General features: G+C 38.5%; 2 protein-coding genes across 3 annotated transcripts; both read right to left on the bottom strand.

Annotated features, from left to right (window-relative positions):
• Window positions 1-130: 130 nt before the first annotated feature.
• On the bottom strand, window positions 131-3,597 carry LOC111584674 (transcription factor SOX-13-like). Of its 2 annotated transcripts, none has more exons than XM_023293872.3 (5): window positions 3,321-3,597; window positions 3,011-3,151; window positions 1,530-1,772; window positions 1,111-1,378; window positions 131-491 (listed from the first exon to the last, which is right to left on the bottom strand). In XM_023293872.3, exons 1-5 carry the CDS (start codon window positions 3,541-3,543, stop codon window positions 212-214), a joined length of 1,155 nt encoding a protein of 384 aa, XP_023149640.2. In that variant the 5' UTR covers window positions 3,544-3,597; the 3' UTR covers window positions 131-211. The 2 variants fall into 2 exon arrangements, with proteins under 2 accessions (XP_023149640.2, XP_035796708.2); XM_035940815.2 differs by having other exon boundaries at window positions 1,111-1,249.
• Window positions 3,598-4,525: 928 nt separating this feature from the next.
• LOC111584673 (clathrin interactor 1-like) lies at window positions 4,526-17,295 on the bottom strand. Its single transcript, XM_023293871.3, has 12 exons — window positions 17,089-17,295; window positions 12,887-12,991; window positions 12,112-12,208; window positions 11,357-11,465; window positions 10,818-10,994; window positions 9,294-9,462; window positions 8,751-8,967; window positions 8,585-8,666; window positions 8,415-8,492; window positions 7,892-8,214; window positions 7,304-7,487; window positions 4,526-6,680 (listed from the first exon to the last, which is right to left on the bottom strand). Exons 1-12 carry the CDS (start codon window positions 17,127-17,129, stop codon window positions 6,328-6,330), a joined length of 1,935 nt encoding a protein of 644 aa, XP_023149639.2. The 5' UTR covers window positions 17,130-17,295; the 3' UTR covers window positions 4,526-6,327.
• Between the last annotated feature and the right edge of the window lie 4,130 nt (window positions 17,296-21,425).

Below are 21,425 nucleotides of genomic sequence, written 5' to 3'. Positions count from 1 at the left end.
CAAAATATATAGTTTGATTTATTTGCTCCTTGCATCACCTTGTTTATCCTATAAAATATACAATCCCTCTGTAATGGAATATTTTATTTGGTATTCTAATATTTTGAATACATAACAGCTGAGGAACAGGTATAGTCACAGAATGTTTTATTTATTAGATCAGTAAATGTAAATTTCACTCCCGTGTTGCTTTTCATGTGCTGAACATCCCCTAGAGCAATCCCACGACATCAACAGCCTCCTCCTCCTCCTCCTCATCACCATCATCCCCATTATATTCCACCTTACTGGTGGCAACATCAGGCTGCTCAAGGTTCTCCGAGGGTCTGACAAAGCCCGAGAGGTCTTCTTGACTAATGTGACATAGATAATGCTCTGGCTGCATGGCTTCACTGTCGACCTGAACGATTGCGTTCCCCTGCAGGTGAGTGTAGTGGTGACTCGCCACTTCTCCCACATAGATGCTGGCATTTGGGTATCCGTAGAGAAGCCTGATAGAAACACACAAGCACGTCAACTTGAAAATGCTAGAAAATGTCAAAAAACTGTGAATTCTTACACCCTATTAAAGGATTATGTAGCAGTCAGCATATATATATAGAAGCAAACTTTCTTGCAAATTAAAAAAACCTCATAAAACCAAGACTACTTGTGTCTTATAATCAGGTCATTCACTGCTGCTGTTGAAAAGAAAGTTGGGATGTTTATGCCCGATATTGGCATAAAAATGTAATATTGGTCAATATCATTATGGTTTTGGGTTTTTTTTTGCCTATCATGAAAACCGATAAAATAAAGCCTGGATTTTGCTGGGACTGACCGGCATGCAAATGATGACATCATCAAACTGCATTGTGAAGCACGTAAACAAGTGTATCACATATAGCGGTATCGGTATCGGTTGATATCAGAATCGGAAATTGAGAGTTGGACAATATTGGCATATCGGTAAATGGCAAAAATGCCTATATCAGACATCCCCAAAAGAAAGCTAAAGAGAAGCATGCTCTGCTTGTCTGTAATGTAAATGGTAAAATGAGACATGGGATAGAACATGAAATATGGAAAAAGCATCAGACTAGCTGAAGCATTCCTCTGAAAATGCCAAACCTTGATTGGTGCATCTGGACGCCCGCTGCATGGTATGGACCAAAAGATGAGTGGGGACAGCAGCCCACTGCGTGGGGCACCACAACAGGACACTGGTACATCCTGAGGTTCGGTAACTTGGATTGAGCTAAATGCACATCTTGTGAGACAAAAGAGGAAACACTGGAGTCCTGGTGTTGTAATGTTGCCTGTCCATCTGCCTCTCCTGCTTTCTGCTGTGAATCTAAATTTTCCTTGCATTTCTTCTTCTTGGGGCAATACATATAATCTGGCAAAATATAACAAAGTCACATCAAGAGTGAGTAAAAATCTGAGGTTTACCGTCCACAGCTGAACACATTATGTACATAAGATATACCAGTAACTATGGAGGAAATGTTCATCATCTTCTAGTCATGCAGCTGTGTAGTTGCTCGTACCAGGGAACTGCTCCTGATGCTTGACTCTCAGTTTGTCAGCCACTTCAAAGTAGGGCCTCCGCTGTTGCTTACTGAGCTTGGACCACTCGCTGCCCAGCTGAGCACTGATGTCGGCCAGGGCGGCATTAGGACGGGCTTGAAACAGGGCACGTCGGTGGATGTGAGCCCACACCATGAAGGCATTCATCGGACGTTTAATGTGTCCCTTCTTGTCTTGGAGACAAGACTCCATTTGCTTCAGATCTGTGGAAGACATGTAGGGACTGATTGGTTTGTTTACAGTTGTATGGAAAAATATGCATTGTGCATTATTAACAAATTCTAAAAAGATGTTCACTTCGTGTTTGTCAGTTTACTGCCAAATGCTAATTGCAAGATCACTGATCTCTAGAACCCAAGTTCCACCAGAAAAAAAAAACGAACAAAAAAAAAAACAAAACAGATGCCGTATAAGGGTGAATAACATAAAATAAAAATGCTGGTGCAAATTTAAACGTATTAGATGATAATTTAATATATGAAGAAACAAGGATACACAAAGATATAACTTTTTGAATATCTTTAAGTCTGACTTTGGAATAAAATCTTTAACATATAAATGGTAATATGACAGTCCAAAGTTTGATTATCTCATAATTTTAACCTAACCAATACAAGTGGTGAAAGTATGTACATCCTTGAGGAAAAGCACTAATACAGTCAAATAAAATGACTTCACTACAAGTAAAAGTCTGAGGGTTTGACAGGTAATTAATGGGAGAGAAATACAAAAAATATATAATTCTGATACACAGATCTGTTGTCAGTTTTGAGAATTTTCTCTAATCTTTGACTTTTAATATGATATTGGGTTATTTGAACAATTATTGAAATTAGCCATGTGTGAAATTTAGAGAAAAAAAAGAATACAAATTTCTGTGGAGTTGTAGCAACTCATAGATATCTGGAATGTGACCCTGACTATACATCACTTTTTATAAGATGTCAGAAGCCAGAAAGGTTGGAGACCACGGATTTAATCATTATTTAATAATTATATTCATTTTATTTTAAAAATTTAGATTATTCACTGTATAAAATCTTAATCTTAAAAGTAGCCAAAGCAAAAATATTTCTCTCTGAAATAATACATAAAATGGAAATACTCAAGTAAAGTACCTGCACCCTCAAACTGTACGTAAGTACAGCCCTTGAGTAAATGCACTTTATGTTGCACCAAAGATCAATATGAATTCTAATTATTCCTGAAGTATCCGTCCTATTTTCATTCAAACTTCAGAATTTTCATTTAGTATCAGAATTTTGAGTCTGTTACTTATTATTCTTACAAATATATGACCCTAACAATGACCAGAATAAGATTCTATTAATTGAAAAACAATTTTGAATCAGTATCTCATAATTCTGTCGAAGTGCATCATTACTGTAACTTTCCATATCAAATAAATCTTAAAACTTTTTATCTCGACAGAAATGTTTACCCTCCTCTGTCGGCGGGATGGTAAAGCTGATGACTGGACCACCACCTCCCTGTCTGGGTGAGGTTTGGGTGAGCTGGGCTGGATCTGGGTTCAGGGATTCTCCAGCTGAGAGGTTTTTGGGTATATCAGCGTTTGGTTGACCTGAAACGGGACATTTTGTTTTTGTTTTTACCAGACGACAGGAACTTGCTGGAGGCTCCTTGGCCTCACTTGACCCCTACATCACCATGACAACCCACCAATCCACTGAAAAAGACCGTTTGTTAAAAAACAAATGTCGACATAGGTGGCATTTCTTAATAAAACTCACTTGGTCTAACCGAAGCCACGTTTTTATTTTTCCTAGTCTTGGTCCTTCGTTCAGTCCCGTCCACTGGTCGAGGTCGAGGCCGGACTCCGGTTTGATCGGGCAGAGCGGCGGGACCCTCCGGCTCCTCCTGAACCGGTTCTTCCTGAACCGGTTCTCTGCTCGGAGGACCGGATTTCTTTTCTTTAACCGTCGCTGGTTTTCTTTTCTCAGGCGGTCTGTTCATTGTGATGACCGTCGATGTAGTTATTTTGTTAGTGTCCGCGTTGTTTGAACGGTATTTTAATCAAAATTCTGAAAACTAAGATATTAAAAATCGTAAGTCGTCATGACAACAGGTAACGTTTTGTACCACGTGGTCTAAGTGTTCAAGTCAATAAAGTTTTGGAGTTTTGTAACAGAAAATAAAGTTTTTAAGACTTTTTCTGCCACTGAACAGGTAAAAATGTGTCATACAGTGAATTAAAAAAATAAATAAATAAAAATTAAAGACTCCCTGTCAATCAAGTCCAAAAATTATTTGGATATTTTGAAAACAAATATTTTTCCAACACAACAAATTTTTCTTCAAAGCTTTCTCTAAGCCTCCACGAATATCTGGTTAGGGAATAATGTTAATTTTTATTTGGCCATTGTCAAAATAAAATGATTCAATCCTTTTCCCAGAAAACATAGACATGCTATTTTGCCATCAGCGCTATTATACAACAGGTACTATATCTTATTAGTCAAAGTCCAGAGCATGTGGACATGTTCATATATTTATATTACAACACGTCTAAAAGACATTTCATTCCAGTATGAGTGTGACTTTGGGCTGGACAATACTGTCTCTTTCGCTCTAAAGATTAAAATCTAGGCGTGTTTTTCTTTGTTAAAGGGTTTAATAGAAACTCCACTTTCTTTGGAGTCACTCTACAGGCCTCATTTCTTGAATTTATTTTTGAAATCAAACCTACAGTTTTGCTTTAATATGACCTTAGTATACATAATGTTTTTGCCAAAATAAAATGCACTTACATTAAATGGTCAGTTTGACATTTTGGAGAAAAAAAATCATCATTTAGAATAATCAACTCACCTCAAATGATAAAATAAAAAAAAAAATAGTTATTAGGCAGCCCAACAGGATGAAATGTAAATGCAAATATCAAGAAGGCCATGACGATACATTAGCTGATACAGAGGAAAAAAGAGGAAACTGAATGTTCAATGTTATAATTTAATTTAATGTTGAATGAAGTACAGAAAATATAGAGTACAATCAAATCAAATGATCTTTACTGGAAAAAAAAAACATGATTCCAGTCAACTAAATTATGTTAGCAGTAGCTCTCCCATATGAACATAACCTTACAAGTAAACTAATAAAATATTAAACTAATAGCTATGGAATTATCCTTCTGAGAGTAACAAAATAAAGATTTGGTCATTTGGAGTGCAGTTCCTCAGAAAATGACAAGAGGCTCTGCTTAGCTGTGTTTGCACATCAAACAGAGAAAACTATACCCATACACAAAACCACTCACACTCAGTCACTCATTCCTCACACAAATATCACTCAAGAACCCAAAACCCTTTACATTGGTCTCAGCTAGCCATAGAAATCATTTATGAAAACTCAGCTAAAGAAATACCTCCAGTGTGTTTGATCCAGGCAAATGTAGGGAAAGTTATTTTCTAAAACATGGTCTGTGAGGTGTGAAGGTGTGTCACCTTTAGATACAGAGACCACCAAGTGAGCTGCAAGGTGAAAAATGCTTGCTGGCAAAAATATTTAGTTAAAGGTATGTTGCTGGGCTGTCTCAAACATTCTGCTTTGTGACACTGCAGTGAACAGAAAAGAAATTTCGATTGTTGTATTTTTTAGTCTTGTAGATGGTGACCTTTTATTCCTACAGCCAATAGGAAAACACTTATTCTGCTTATATCCATAAGCAGCGTCCAAATGCAAAAATAGAAGAGACATTGTAGATCCTTGAGGGTAAGAATGCAATGCTATCTAAGGGAAATATCCTACAACAGCTTATTTTAAGTGACACAATGACACTAATAGAAAATAATCAGTGGATAGTACTTTGAATAAAATACTGACTGACCGTTTAATCAGGCATACCTCCTGCAAATGCATCCAAAAGGTAGAGCACAAGTATCACTTTTTAGCAGTAACTGATTTTTTACCTTTTTTATTATATAAAGAGCCCAGCAGTATTTTAGGTGCATTTGATAATGTTTTCTTTTAACATTAACAAATAGTATAGTTGAACTGAGCATCCATTTATTGTGAACTGCTATAAACGAAAGAGAAGAGGGGAAACAAAGAGGGAACAGATGCAATATGTAAATCATCCACCCTAATATGGCTCAAGAATAAGTTGGACCGTCAAGTGTTGTCTCAACACATACACTTGTTCTGCCCTCTGCTGGAGGACCAGTATGGATTCTTTATACTCCATGTGCACATGTAGAAAGGAATATTAACCCTCCCAACAATAACGGAATGGCTTAAATTTTGTGATTGGATTTGGTTGGAATCACATAAAACATAATATCTCAGGCTACAATGCAAAATTAAGGCAGCAATGCCATTTTCCACTGTACTGATTGAATTCTCTGTGCAGTTACAAACACCTTGCGCAGTGATTTTTGTAATGAAGGGGGATATTGTAGTTCAGATATAAAACAGGTAAAGACAAGGACTTTATTTCCCCACAGGAAAGTAATGACTAAAGGCTGTGTATTGACACCTTTCGATGTCCTCTGAGTGACATCATTTCACACATCAAATAACCGCTGGGTGAGGGGCTCCAGTGGGTGCTTCCTCTACTTCCAGAGTCACGTCAGCAGACTGGGATGGTGAACCATCGCTGGTGCCGGCTCACCACAGAGAGCAGAAGCAGAGAGAGAAACATGCAAGGTTGTCTTCAAGTACAGCAGTCCTTCTGTGGTTCACACTCTCATGTCAGACGCGCACACACACACAAACACACACACACACATCTGCAAACCTTCATTTCCCAAAATTGCCAAAGTTAGCAAAGGCATCTTGTTTGGGTGGGACCACAGCTGGGGTGATGGAGTGTGTCAGGCCCATCCCCACTCCTGGCACTGACATGCCAGCCATTCCGCCCATCATCATCGGGGCGGCCATGCCCATATTCATGCTCATGTTCATTCCCATCATGCCTTGGTTCACAGGAATTCCACCCTGTAAACCTGTGGCCATGGAAGCAGGCATGCTCATCGTCATGGTGTTGCCCGCCATCATAGGATTGGCTGGTGGTCTTATGGGTGTCACGTGGGGCGGAGAGCTGAGGTTCAGTCCTCCGAAATTCTGTGCCAACAGATTGACGGGAGGCACTCCTGCACAGACACATATGGGCAGAGGCTGAATCAAGCTTCTTTTGCACTTGGAATTTTAAAGCCTTACCATGTCTACTAAGTCAGGAATTTGGTTTTGATTTCACTAAACGGTACATTTTGCTTTAGATTTTTACATTATTATCCATCTCCCAATACCACCAGGGAGGCACCAGATTGGTCATTCTAAATTCATTCTGCAGCACGATGATGACTCCAAACATACAGAGTCATAAAGAACTTCATTCAGCAACAAGAAGAACAAGACGTCATGCAACAGACGCTACGGGTCCCCTAGAGCAATAGCCAACATCATTAAATTAGTGTGGGACTTAATGAAGCAACAGAAGCAGCTGAATCCACTGAAGCTTTATGTCAAGTTTTCCAAGTTACTCATAACAACGAAATACCAAGTAACTTTGAGCAAGGGTGTCTGAATTAACTGGTGCAAAGAGCAAAGGATGATCACACCAAATGCTGATTCAATATTTGTGTAAAGTAAATGTATAGCCTTATTTTTAAAATCTTCTTGACTTTACATAAACCACTTTTTCTCCACTGTAGCAAAAACCCCTTAACGATCACACAGAAGATTCACACAAGATTTCTAGTACGGAGGGCAATACCTTGTTGCTGGATGATATTGTTGAGTGTGGGTGGTGTCTTTGTGGGGTTGAGTCCTGCTGAAAGGAAGTCTAGGCTGATGTTGACGGAGGGGTCAGACCAGGTCGACCCTAATGATCCCTGACTACCGACGCCAACCTTCTGCTGTTGTCCTATGGGCTGCTGGGATGGCATGCCTCCCAAACTCTGAAACAGAGATTTTTAGGATCAGGAATAGGAATAGAAATTTTCTTTGATGAATACACAAAGATTATAGTGATGTCAGAGTCACAACTGAAAAAAAGTTACTTTCAAGAACAACAGTATATAGTAAAGTCCTTACCCAAAAGCACAAACTTATCCAAGACTGAATATTATCACTTAATTAAATATTGGAACAAAAAGTAAGAGTGGACTGATAGATAACATTTTTATTGAGCTGGCAGCAAAGTTGAGTATACCACATTTGTAACTGAATTAATAATGCAGACTACTAATTAAAACAATATACGCTTCTGGGTTATTCTTTCTGTGGAAATCATCATCAAATTTTCCAATTTTTTGCACAGTTAGACCAAATTAGACGTTGACGTCATTCGAACCACACCTACCTGCTGAGAGCGAGAAAGGGGCATAGTGGGTAGAACAACTGATGCTCCTGGCGTCACTCCTCCCAGAGAGAAAGTCATGCTCTGAGAGGCGCTGAGTGTTGTATGGGGATTGTTCAGCTGATGGTTAACTCCACCCATTAGGTCGAAGAGCTCAGCAGAAGGTGGGACAGTTGTGGGATTAGAGGCTGGGGCTGTGGGTGACTGGACGCTGCCAAACAGGTCAGTGACGGGTTGGGAAGGACCAGAGCTAGATGAAACTGGAGGATTGGCTGAAAAGGCATTCCAGTCCCCGAATTCTCCATTTCCATTAGATGACGGAGCAGCTGGCCAAAAGACAGCAGTGGTATGTTTAGTTGTGATTGCAGCCCCACTCCTTTCCTGATTTTTTTAAAAAATAAACTTAGATCTTACCTACAAGTCCACAAAAAAATCTATACATAATTCTCTGAAACTGTACATTGGTCACATGAAACAAACACTGAGGTTTACAATGGGGGGGAGCTGAGAAAGGGATGAGGTTTACCAGTGGAGGTGGGGAGGCTGGCAGAGGCTGCAGGGGAGGAGAAGTCAGCAAAGCCACCAATGAGGTCTGAACTGCCACCTGGATGGTTGGATGGAAATGGATTTGTACAAAAATAAAAAACTTTCTAGAACAAGTTTTTAAGAAAAAAAAAAAAAGCCATTTGTATTTACCCGTTGCGGTGCTCTGATTGGATGACGGGTCAATCACTAGCAGGTCAGCTAGACCACTACTGGAAGACTGCCTGATCGATGACTGAAGAGAGCAGAGTGATGCAGTGATTAAATATGTACACACACTGAAAATGTGAGTTGCATTAATAAAAACATGTTCAAATACCTTCTCCTCTGGGCTCTTATCTCCAGTGTAGTGGGCTGCAGCGCCCAGGTCCAGAGTCTTGCTGCTCGTTGCTCCGCTACGTTTCCGTGTGGTCGTGGTTGTGGTTTCTGTTGCTTGTGTGATCTGGATGCTCTTCGTTGTGACAGTTTCCTCCTCATCTTTGAACTCCAGGGTTTCCTGCCTACCGTTTCTCGATGCACGGTCCTCCTCATTGTCACTATGGCAACCAGATGAAGGATATATGAGCACTTATGAGATTTTGCTGTAATTTTGTTGCTATGCTACAATTCTATGCCTATATGCAGTGATCTTTGTATATTATTGTTTGGTTATGTAATGTATAATCCCAGAGCCAGAGGTTTAAATATTTTACACATGACAAAGAGGCTGAGAGCCATCTGATGTACAGTGAGTGGGTGGCTCTTTGCATTGTTTTGTTTTTGTTCATTCTGAGTGGCCAATAAGCTACTTTAGAATACACCTGAGACCATTTTAAAACAAGCATTTATTCAAACTGTGGTATTAACAGAAATAGATGTTTACCTGATTCTGTCCGGTGAGTCATCGCGTTCCTTCTTTCTGAACTTGTTGAGCGTGTCGTCGATGGTGCTGCCTATCTTATCACTGATTTCTCCAAGTTTCTCACTAAAAGGGAAAGCTCCTCTGCTCTTATCCCAGTCTTCATCCCACTTGCTCCGATCCAACTCATTAGCTGGAAGGAAGAAGACAGAAATGGAGAGATTTCAGTGGAGCATAAATTGACTAAAGCACATAAAATATACAGTCTTTCACATCAACTTTTATATCTATTAAAAATAGGATGCAGAAGAAATAAAAAGAAAAAAAAATCCAGATTAAGCCCCAAATCAAAGTATATACAACTTAAAATTATATAAAACATTGAAAGATTTGGAAAAAGTATAATACTAATTTACAAATGTTTAAAGAAAACAGGCAGAGAAGAATCAAATAAGAATCTCGTGTTGATCCAGCAAGTCCAGGATAGTACTTAGAGTGGCAATTTCACAGGTTTTCAGTCCTGGTTATTTAGTGACGCTTGAAGTAATAGTGATAACAGCAAATATGATTTAATACTACAAGTCACAGAATTCTGACTTGTTACAGGAAAATGTTTATATATATATGTATATATATGTGTATATATATATATATATATATATATATATATATATATATATATATATATATATATATATATATATATATTGCCGCTTTAACAGAAATTTCAGGCAATAATTGACCATTTTCCATCATTCTGTGAGCAGCTACGATTTGCGATTTGATTTTATGCAGCATATGATGTGTCTGAAAACAGCAGGGCACAGTGAAAGTGCAAGTTTTCTACCACGCTAAAGGCTGGAGCTGTGAAGCCACTATAAGAATTTTGTTTGGTCGACATGCTTTTGATACATACCAAGCTTGTGATAAGCTCACAAACACATTGCATTTCCTGGACTCTTTTCAAACAAGTTAACTCGTTTTTTTTTGCCAGTTAAATGCTTTGAATGTAAAGCTGAAGCAGTAGGAATTGTTTGGTTTGAATCAGCAGTAACTTAATGCAGTATTTGACCTAACGTCACCACAGACACCCAGTTTGTATTACTGTAAATAGATAAATATTTCAATACTTTCCCTATTGAGTTACCTCAGTCTGCGAGAGTGACTTAAGAGACATTTATTTAAATAAAAGTTGTGATTCCTGCTTTAAGAATGTGATAGTAGAGGTAGGAAATTTAGCTCAGCAGTCACCTAAAACTGTCAGTTCAAACCACTTAGTATTTTCTAATTATATATGCAAAGATGATGTGATGGTGCATTTGAAATCACTGAATGGTACTGAACCCCCCTTTTTCTATATTTCGGGCAATTAAATTAATTTTATTGATGTTATTTCAAGATACTTGTTAGTACAGGAAATTAAGGGTTATATTTTTCAAGCCCATTCAAAAAGTCTCAACAAAATATCACTATACAAGTCTTGATGAATGAAGTTATATCATCATTTCATTTCACATTAAAAAAATAAAATTGCAGCGGATTACTTACAGTTCTTAAAGCTGCCCCCTCCTCCACCCATGCTGTCAGAGGAGACGCCAATGTATTTATCTTTGTTTTTCTTTGCTTTCTTCCGCTCCTCTCTCAATCTGTCATCGTCCTGGATGAACTCCACCATCTCCTTCACCTTCTGACGCACATTGATACCCTGATCCTTACCATTCTCATCTGGATACAGACACAAGTACAAAAACACACACAAAGACAAAAAACTAAAACAGGGAGACTACCAGCCAGACTACAATGACATTTTTATGTGGATATTAATTTTGTTGACACCCTGACCTTTTATCCTTCATCCAGCGTCACTTATTCTGGTCAATGCCAACATCTTGGAAACTAAACATTTGACATGCCATTCATGGTGTCCACAGAATGAACCCTTTCAAATCAAAACACACTGTGCTCTTTCTGCTCGAGTCTAATTTCAAATGCCACCACACAAGATATATTAATGTTGCAGGGGTGTGGAGAAGAACAAGAAGAGCTTCACCTATGAAGAGGTAAGTAATTTTCATTCAGAGACTCACCAATGAAGTGGTAGTTTTCTAGAGATCGCAGGTCGTAGATGTGTTCTCTTGCACTGGTGACGACTCTTTCAGAGCCATTCCTGATCAGATAGGCCAGCAGGAGCAGGGCCTTGGAGAGAGAGATGGAGATTAGAGAGATAGCAAAGGAAGTAGATGTTGTGCAGTCAGCATCACTCACTGCGAAATAATCCGTCTTAAATTAAATATTTTTTCTTCCAACTGTTTTCTGCCCTGAGTCATGCCTCCTCCTTAACTCACTGTAACTGCTCTCTAAAAAATTTAAATTTACTCTTCTTTTGCTCATGCATAATGTATAATCTCTGCAGATCAGCCTTACATGATTATTTGGGCATTACACAAGAATGCAGATAAGACGCAGGGTTCTGGTCTTTGCAGTATACAGGATTCATATACAGTATGTTTCTACGCACACATAGAATCATTAAGGACAAAACAACACCAATACAACAGACCAGAAAACAAACAGACTGCTCCTGAAATTGCCTGTACAAACATGCACCTGACAGTGGCAAAAAGCAGCAAACCAGTTTGACTGCAATCTTAAAAAACAAATTACTGATTTTAGGAAAAACAGCCAAAAGTGCCTTGATCCAGTCACTTGTGTAAACATTTGAAGCCATGTGTGTGTCTGCCTGGCGGTGCAAAGAAACACTCATTAAATATAGAGCCCAACAACACAAATACACCAACGAGAACCAACGAGAAGCAACCTCTGAACCAGAGTGCAAACATACCTTGTAGACTCTTCTCCAGTTTTTCTTGTTGTCCTTCAGCATCCTGGTCCACAACATGTTCATCACCTCAGGGAACTGCTCGTACATGAAGGTAGATCTACACACACAAGCACACACAACTAAAAGTATGAGAATGCTGAAACCTATGCAGGTAAAGCAAAGCAGAATCGGGTCAAGAGAGCAGAGCCTGTTGATAACTATCCTTACATGTTTACAAGCCCTGTCTTCAAGAAAATACCTTCCAATACAACTAAACTGCATTTTAAACAATACTGGAAACATTTTTTCCCAGATTATGTATGTTTGTGATACATCACAACCACATTTGTAATCTTTGCCATTTATTTGTATTGATTTCCAGCAGTGGCTCCTTTCAGCCAACCAATCATATACAAGATGGGGTGGTACTTGTTACCTTGACTATTAAGAAAAAGGAGGAGAAGCTTTAAAACTACACCAAGTAGTTTTGGTGCCTGAACTTTACCAAAAAGCAACTGAGACTGAAAGTAAGTGAGCTAAAACAAAGCTGAAGTTGAAGAATAATGTTCCTAGAGGGAACATGAGTCTCAGTCCTCTGGGTAAAGGTCTTGGGTCTGACTTCTGCCACTATCCAACCTCCTAACTTTACCAAGTTTAGTTGCATAAGAACAAATTTTGTTGCAGACAGAATTGTATTCACACATTACACTACATGCCACAATGTAGTTTGTGTATGACTTTACCAGTAACAATGTGCTTGGATTTTAGAGTTACTACATGTGTGTTTGTTACTCACTTGGCTATCTCTCCCATTAGTTGCCCAGAGGGTCCCCAGGGGTCGTCATTGGTGGCCTCTCTCACCTTGGACTCAATCTCTGAGTAGTTCATCACCACATTAGTGCTGTTGACACAAACATGTATTTTCGTCGTAAACGACACCAACAAAACACGAGAATTATCATCAATATTCATTTAACGCTTAAATATCACAGCTTTCCTTTTTTGCTTTTCTGTCTGGTAATTATGACCACCATTATTGTTATCGTGAGTCTTTTAGTCAGTCATCCTGGCTGCAAATGTTCTATGCTGATTCACACTTCACTCATCACATTTCCACAGCACAGTCAGACCAAACAGCAGACAATTAAAAACACACACAGATATGTTTACACAGAACATCAGAGAAACGCAGTGAGGTCAATTATTAAATTACATCTTCTGGGGGGTGGTAGCAGAGTGTCATTATTCTATCTAACTTCTACCCACACACTCTACATTTAACTGACTTATTGCTACACAGGGCAACACCTCACAAATGTCTCCCACAGCACACACACTGAAGCTGAAATTAACTGTGAAAAACAGGATTATCGCAACAAATAGCTAAATTCATGCATGCATAATACACACAATAGAGTAAACAAGGATGAGAGAAAATAAATGTATTCTTTTATAACACAGAGAATCTCAGTGCACTGAATAATGAATGCGCTTTGTAAAAGCCGGTGTGCTGACCACTGTCCTTCAGAGGACAGACATGCATGTTCTGGCACACATGCACGCACACACACATGCACAAGCTTTTTGGCGCACAATAGGAGAGACCAGACTGTGTGCAAGAAAGTGAGGTGAACTGGGAGTGTTTATCCATCCATGTGTATATGTGCGCTTGAGGAGAAGAATGAAGTAAACACAGTGAAACATCCCCATAGGCAACGTCTACTTGCTTCCTGCCCTCTTTGTGTTTGTGGGATCACCTGCTGCTGCGTTTGTTTTCCTGTGGGTGTGTATTGCATCTCTTGATAGGCATGGCTAGCTCTACAGACAGCTGGCAAAACAACACAGCAAAAGGCGCTCTTCCTCTTCTGTCTGCCATATTCTGTCTTATCTTCTGTGCCGACTTTGATTTTGGGTCTCACTTCATTTTCTAACAAGTTCTATCTCGCTTTTACCGACCCTTAATCCTCTCAATATTCCTTTATTCGGAAGCAGTTGCTTTCTATTCATACTTTTCCTCTTCATCTCTCTCTCCTCTAAGCTCAGACGCCATCCCAACTAGAGGGAAATAAGAAGTGTGTGGACATTGCAGCGACAGTCTTTGACTTATCAGTGGATACTATGGAGACAGAGAGTAAGAGATATATATCAGTATGACTCTTTATCTGCAGGAAAAGAATGGCCACCACTGCCAGTTCTGTTGAGGGAGATCAATAACAGAGTGTATTCATCATGCCCAGCCAGGCACAGCCAACAGCTGATAGGAGCTGTTGTCTATTACTCCATCTATTACTTTGTCTATCCTCTTTAAATTCCCTCTTTTTTATCTCTTTTCTTTGGTCTTTTTAGTTATCTGTCTATTATGTTATAATCTTCCTTTCCCTTATCACACTCGTGATATAACTGGTCCTTTAAAAGGTTTAGCCGACTGAGAGCAGACAGTCAAAGTGGAAAACATTATCTTACAATAGCCTGTGTCTAGATGATGGATGTTTTTTGTAGGACCGAAAGTGAAAATCAAAAACATGATGTTTGAAACAGAGAAGAGGACCTCACAAGTACCTTTTCTTGGAGGTCATATCAATGTGCAGTCACTTGTCAGTTTATTATGTACACCTAATTCAGACTTACACAACAGGTCAACAACAAATCCTACTTTCTAGAAGGTTATAAGGATAATTTTTTGTGGTTGTGGTACACCTAATTTGCGTTGTAGTATAACAAACTGCTCTCATTACCACACAGTAGAATTAATATTTCCCTCATATATAAGCAGGTTCCATTTTGTTAAGTATGCCTTCATATAATCATCATTATTTATATTTAGGACAAAACAGGCACAAAATGTATGACTGCATCAAAAATAAGGATGATTTTATCATGGCAGAAAATGCTGAACACTAATGGATTTCAAATCAAAATGGCAATTTGAAAATTGCAAAAGCAGCAATTTATGATATATGTCATGCCGCTCATCTGACAGGATTTAAACTGTCGTGTTAATGTCTTTGTGCGGTGATCACGCTTGTGGTAATGCTCTATTACGTTTTAAATCTCGGATGCAGTGAATATTGAAATGGATTTGCTAGCAAATCAAATCACAATTGGAAACTCTGTTAGAAATACCACAGTTTGATTTTTTTTGTAAATCATTCTGCCCTAGTATGGCACAATCTTATCAAACTGTACCCTATCTGTTACTGTGAAGTGCTTTAAAAAAATTCTTATCGTTCTTATTCTTATTGTTCTGACACAATAGTATAATAGAAGCATTAATCGAGCACAGACACAGTACAGGGTGTCCCTAAAGTCTGGACACATATATCTAATAGTAGCTTGCATTAACATTACTCACAAGCTAACAAAATGTAAGTGCAAGTTTTAATTGTCTGCCTCAAGCACTACAATAAATGGTATCTAGCTGGTATGTTTTGAGTTAGAAAATATACTCTTTAACCACTGCATTTAGTCGACCATTTATTTGTATGTTTTATCCACTCCAGTACAACAGCTTTGCCACATACTCTACCTTTACTGAATTTCTAGGTCATTTTTAAAGATTAAACCCTTTTAGAAACAGATTACTCTATGAATAATGGTAGAAATTTTAAAGAGTATAATTTATGTGCTATTAAACTGAACATGCTTAACTCTCTTTTGAGAAGATAACAGAAATTTATACTCAATATGAGCCAAATACTGACTGAAGAATGATCATGTATCAGGAAAATAACAAAAGTTGATTAATAAAGTTAGTGTAGATTCAAAGATGTGGTGTTGGTATTAATAAATTATATATAGAGCTATTCCCATGTGTCTCTTAACAAGTCTGACCTGAACTATTTCTAAGATCTATTGATTAGTTCAATCTCATGCTTTTAATGTAACTTCCTTATTGTTGTTCTGCGAAACATATGACAGTATCCTTTGTGAAGCTACTTAACAAATGTATGCATGTCCTGACAGCACTGAAAGTTGCATTTTCATTAGTACATAAAGAAGTAGGTTATCGTATTTTGACTAACTCAGCTGAGCAAAACTAAGAACAAGTCTTTTGCATCACTGCATCTTCCAAATTTGAGGTGGTTTTCCACAGCAAAGGTAAGCCATGCTGCTCAGTTTGGCTGCAGGAACAGACAGGACAGGAAGCTGTTGTTGTTCCTCCTCCTGCTGGGCTACAGTTCAATGACTGTATACTGCGCATTGTGTATGCAACAATAGACACCACAAAGACACACAGCACAAAGAAGCATGCGGAGTCCAGTGTTCAAACAAACAACACGATGTAGTAATCTGCAACACCACCATTAGCTACTACAGTGTGCTCTGTTGGGTGGCTAACAAGCCCTGTTGTTCGGGACCATGGGGGTATGGGCCTCGGTAGACCAGTTTAGCTACTGTGAGAGATGGCTGGTAGCTAATTGGCGAAACATGTACCTCTCTCATACAAGTATCCAGCCACTTATCTTCCCATTATTGACGTTTAGTCTCGTTTTTTGGCCTGGACATAATGTTAGATGAGTGCACAGTGGAGGTAGCTGGCATCGCCGGGGTGGGACAGGGCGTGATTCTGCAGCAGCACCCACAGAAACAGTACACACACAACATACCCGAGCTGGGCTTAGCAATGCTAGCGCAATTAGCTAACTGGACAGCATTGGTTCTGGATTAAAAACAAATAAATGACCAGCTTGTAGCATGTTTTTTCCTAGTCTAAATTATATAAAACGACATGGACATGCTCAAAACGTAAGATGCCACTGCATGACACACATTTTTAAATTTATGTCACAAGGTTAAAGGTTGGCAGCGAGCCAGCTAGTCGGAGCTAACAGCTGAGGGCTATCGCCGTGACGTCACGGCCCTATCCCTCCGCTGTCAGCGGTAAAAGCTGCTGATGCTGCCCGCTCGGAGCCGCCCAGAGAGCCGGTTAGCTCACAAGCCACTTAGCGGTTTAGCTCCAGCTAGCGCTCGAAGCTCCACCTGCTCGTTGGTACTCACGCTTTGTCCACTAGCTCTCTGACTTTCCACATATTCAGCATCTCCACACGGTGCTGCGGGCTCGCCGCCTCGATACTGCGTCGCCCCCGTGTCTCTACGCCCCGCAAGCCAGAGGTGGTGTCCGGTTACCGACGACAATCCCCCCGTTCGGTGATGAGCTCTGGTAGTACAGCAGCCGCTGCGGTTAACGGACCGGCCCCAGTTGCTACGGAAACGTCGTTCTCTGCCGACGTCACTGATGCGTGGTGATGTACGCTGTCTCGCGGATTGAATCATATGCGTTTCTTCAGTTTTTTTCTTTTTCTTGTCTTTTTTTACGACTAAGCTCAAAACAAAATGAGGCAGTTAAAACTATACGAGCTCATACTCGATTCCTGTAGTTGTTTGGGCCGTGCCTTGCTCAAGGACACTTCAACACTGGATGTTTCACCATTGTGTTCTGCTAGGACTTAACTCTAGTTGTTAATAAACCTATTTTGACGTTAAACTTATTTACATGTTCATATTTTCGTTATTTTTAAATGAGAAATTACTCACCTGGGTGTTTATTTAATAAAAAGTGCTTGGCTCAGTTTTATACTTGTGAATTTTGCAGATCATTATATAAAACAATATATATTTCTGTTGTTATTGTTACAAAAGCCAGTGATACACAAACATTTTTCAGCTGTTTAGCAAATTCACTTGTGGCTTTAGAGGACAATGATTAACACACAGACACTCCTGTGACCATAAATGGTCACCTTGAAATGCACCTTTATTCAAATACCAAGTTTCAGAATTTACTTCAAATTCTATCAAATATGTATTAAAGTGTCTGAAGCTGAAAGCATGAAAAGTTTAATAAAAATACCTGAATCTTCACTTCATCCAACAAACCTTGAGCCCTCAGCCTCAGGAGCCATGTCTCTCTGAGTCTTTTTCCCTGGCTGAAAAAGTAAACAGCACGTTCATCTGGCATTTTTAGAAAAGCGTGAACATACTTTTCTTATTACAGAGACAGAGAAAAAATATTGGCCACAGCAGAAACCCTTTGATGAACATGAGTGAGTAAAATTGGATGTTACTAGTCATTGCTTTCTGTTCTTAGCTGGTGGCATTTGAAGACTGTAACCATAGTTTTGACTTTGTAAAAGTAGAAAGTGAAGTTGTCATTGCCATAGTAATGTTCAAACAGTTTTCTTTTTCCTGCATTTTGAGTTATTAGTTACTTTAAACACTTCAATTTGCTTAGGCATTGTTGTTAGAGAAATTATACAATCTCCTTCATAAGTTTAAACTGAACCAGTACATTTCTGTTGCATCTTGCTTGAATCTCTGGACTACTGATCAGAAGGTCAGAGGTTCAAGCCCCGATGTGGCCACTGTTGGGCCCTTGAGCAAGGCCCTAAACCCTTCCTGCTCCAGGGGCGCTGTACCGTGGCTGACCCGTCGTTCTGACTCCCCCAATTGGGGAGAGATGCGAAAATCAGAATTTCCCCTCGTGGGATTAATAAGGGATAATAAATAATAAATAAATAAAACTAATAAACATGAGGTCAAATAGAAGAACAGTTTTAAATACTGCAGTCCCACGACAACAAGAATAAAGTTTCTCAACAAAAACTAAATCTGCTGGTGGATTCCATTAAAGTCCTAATAAATGCTAATAAAGTGTGATACTAAAGGTTTGTGGTGCTAAAAATCTCCAAGTAAAGATATCAAGTTGAACATCTGGATGGAGGTCGATAAAAGTTGACCTTCTTTCATTTCTCTGGAGCGACTACCATCGTGGAAACTCCAGAAACTCAGGAAAACTCGGGAAAACCCATGGAGACTCTAAGAACTCGTGGAGACTTGAAGAACTCGTTGGGCGGGGGAAGGTGTGGTGGGTGGTGGGGGGAGGTGGGGGAGTAGAGGGGGGAGGCCGCCACCCACCTCCCCGCCTACTCTCTGCCTTGACTCCACCCAGACTCCGCCTTGGCTCCACCCATGTGGTGACTTCAGAAACTACAATGCCAAAGGGACGACGAATTTGTTTTTTTTTTTTTAATCTGATCTGTAGCTCAGTGAGTTAAGGATTTACCTGTGGAGCTGCAGGTCGCTGGTTCAAGATCTGCCCCTTCTTAAATTTTATCAAAATCCTGACAAAGACAAAGAAAGAAAAAGGCCAGTGGTGGGTCTTGAACCTACTACCTTCCAGTTGGTAGTCTGTCTTCTTATCCCCTGAGCTACTCACTCAGATACTGATTCTTCTTTTTTTTGCGCATTTATCATCTATTTTTTTGCCATTTTCGAGTTTTTTTTTAACTTGAGTCTCGACTCGACCGTTTTTCTCAGGAGGTTGGACTTCAGCATTTGTGCTGGAGGGTGGAACCCTCAGTTCCAAGACTTTCCAAAGCCTCCACACCTCCCGAGTCCTCAGGACCTGAGCTTTCAGACAGTGTGAGGGCTGAGTCCCACAGTAGTTCTCTGTTAGATTTAACTTCCAGACAGTCCAAGGACTGATATCTTCTAAGTTCCTGAGTAGTTCTCTCTTAGTTTGAACCTTTCCACAGTTCGAGGACTGAAATCCTAAAAGTTCTTGAGTAGTTCTCTGTTAGTTTGAACCTTCAGACAGTCTGAGGACTGAAATTTTAAAAGTTTCTCAGTACTTCTCTGTCAGTTTGAACTTTCTGGTTAACAGAAGCCTTAAAACTTGTGACCATGAGTCTTGATTTCACATTTAGACCATCCATCTGAGTTCTTCTCAGACCTTCACCTGTGGGTTTTTTGGAAATCCTCAATAAACTTTGATTCTCTTCACTGAACAGTAAAGTTTGTGGAGATCAGAAGGTAACATTAGTTTGAGCAATGCCTTCAACTACTAGTAGACTTTATCTGGAAAGCAGTTTTCTGAAATGAGTTCTTAGTAAATCTGTCCACAATCAAACCAAGAACATAGAAAGAGGAAATGTTTGAAGAAACAACTTGATGTTTTCATTTCAGACTAGAAAACGCTTTCAGACCTTTATCTGTTTTTGATCGTTTTATTGTCTCTTCTGTTTAATTTGATCTTCTAAAGTCTAACTGGTGTCTTTTGAAATGTTTTGTCTTTAGTTTGATTCTTCTTAAACGTCTAGTTTTGCTCTTTTCTCACCTTTTATTTTTTTCTAATGTCTGATTTGATTTCCAAATGTTTTGTCTTTTTAATGTTTAACTGTTTTTTCAAAGGTTTTATCGGCTTGTTTGACTTTCTTTTTCTTTCCCAATATTTAATGTTTCGATTAAATCTTAAGGTTTTTCTTTTTAAATGTTTTACCACCTTTTAATGTTTAATTTTCTTTTTAAAGGCTTCATTGTATTTTCTGTGTAATTCCTATTTGAAGTTTTATTGTCTTTAAGATGTAATTTTCTAATTAAACATTTAATTTTTAATTAAATGTTTTGTCTTTTTTTTCTGGCCTTTTTCAGCTTTTTATTGGATAGGCGTAGTGAGAGACAGACAGGAAACGGGGGAGAAGAGTCGGGGGAAGACATGCAGCAAAAGGCCACAAGCAGGAATCGAACCCAGGTCACTGTGTCAGGGACCAGCCCCTGTACATGGGTCACCCGCTTAACCTGTTGAGCTATACAGGTACCCATGTTTATCTTTTTAAAGGTTTAATAACCTAATTAAATGTTTTGCATTTTTTAAAATGTTTAACATTCTTCTTGTTTAATTGTATTTTTTTAAAGGTTTAATCATGGAAAATATCTTATCTGTAATTTTCAATATTTGTATTTTAAAAATTTTGTTTAATTTCATAGTGACATGTATTGTACCTTGTCGAATTATCTCATTCATTATTTTGTCTGTTTAATAAAATTTAATGTAATTTAATGTTTTACTCTATTAAACAGACAAAATATTGAATGAGATAATTCGACAAGGTACAATACATGTCACTATGAAATTAAACAAAATTTTTAAAATACAAATATTGAAAATTACAGATAAGATATTTTCCATGATTAAACCTTTAAAAAAATACAATTAAACAAGAAGAATGTTAAACATTTTAAAAAATGCAAAATATTTAATTAGGTTATTAAACCTTTAAAAAGAAAAAACATTTAATTAAAAAATTAAATGTTTAATTAGAAAATTACATCTTAAAGACAATAAAACTTCAAATAAGAATTAAACAGAAAATACAATGAAACATTTAAAAAGAAAACTAAACATAAAAAGGTGTTATATGTATATATAATTTAATTGTATTTAATGTTTAACTCTATTAAATAGACAAAATATTTAATTAGATAATTCAACAAGATACAATACATGTCACTATGAAATTAAACAAAATTTTTAAAATACAAATATTGAAAATTAC

This window comes from Amphiprion ocellaris, chromosome 14, assembly GCF_022539595.1.
Source record: "Amphiprion ocellaris isolate individual 3 ecotype Okinawa chromosome 14, ASM2253959v1, whole genome shotgun sequence".
NCBI classification, from domain to species: domain Eukaryota; kingdom Metazoa; phylum Chordata; class Actinopteri; family Pomacentridae; genus Amphiprion; species Amphiprion ocellaris.
This window is presented reverse-complemented; position numbering and strand designations above follow the sequence as displayed.

Bases quoted from the DNA above. Each gene is read 5' to 3' on its own strand.
- LOC111584674 (XM_023293872.3), bottom strand. From the start codon at position 3,543: ATGAACAGACCGCCTGAGAAAAGAAAACCAGCGACGGTTAAAGAAAAG. The intron at 3,152-3,320 runs GTGAGTTTTATT...GTCCCGTTTCAG, and splicing joins CGTGGCTTCGGTTAGACCAA to GTCAACCAAACGCTGATATA. The intron at 492-1,110 runs GTTTGGCATTTT...TGTTTCTATCAG, and splicing joins GTCCAGATGCACCAATCAAG to GCTTCTCTACGGATACCCAA.
- LOC111584673 (XM_023293871.3), bottom strand. From the start codon at position 17,129: ATGCTGAATATGTGGAAAGTCAGAGAGCTAGTGGACAAAGC. The intron at 12,992-17,088 runs GTGAGTACCAAC...TTGTGTCAACAG, and splicing joins AGAGAGCTAGTGGACAAAGC to CACTAATGTGGTGATGAACT. The intron at 8,667-8,750 runs GTATTTGAACAT...TGCTCTCTTCAG, and splicing joins ATAAGAGCCCAGAGGAGAAG to TCATCGATCAGGCAGTCTTC.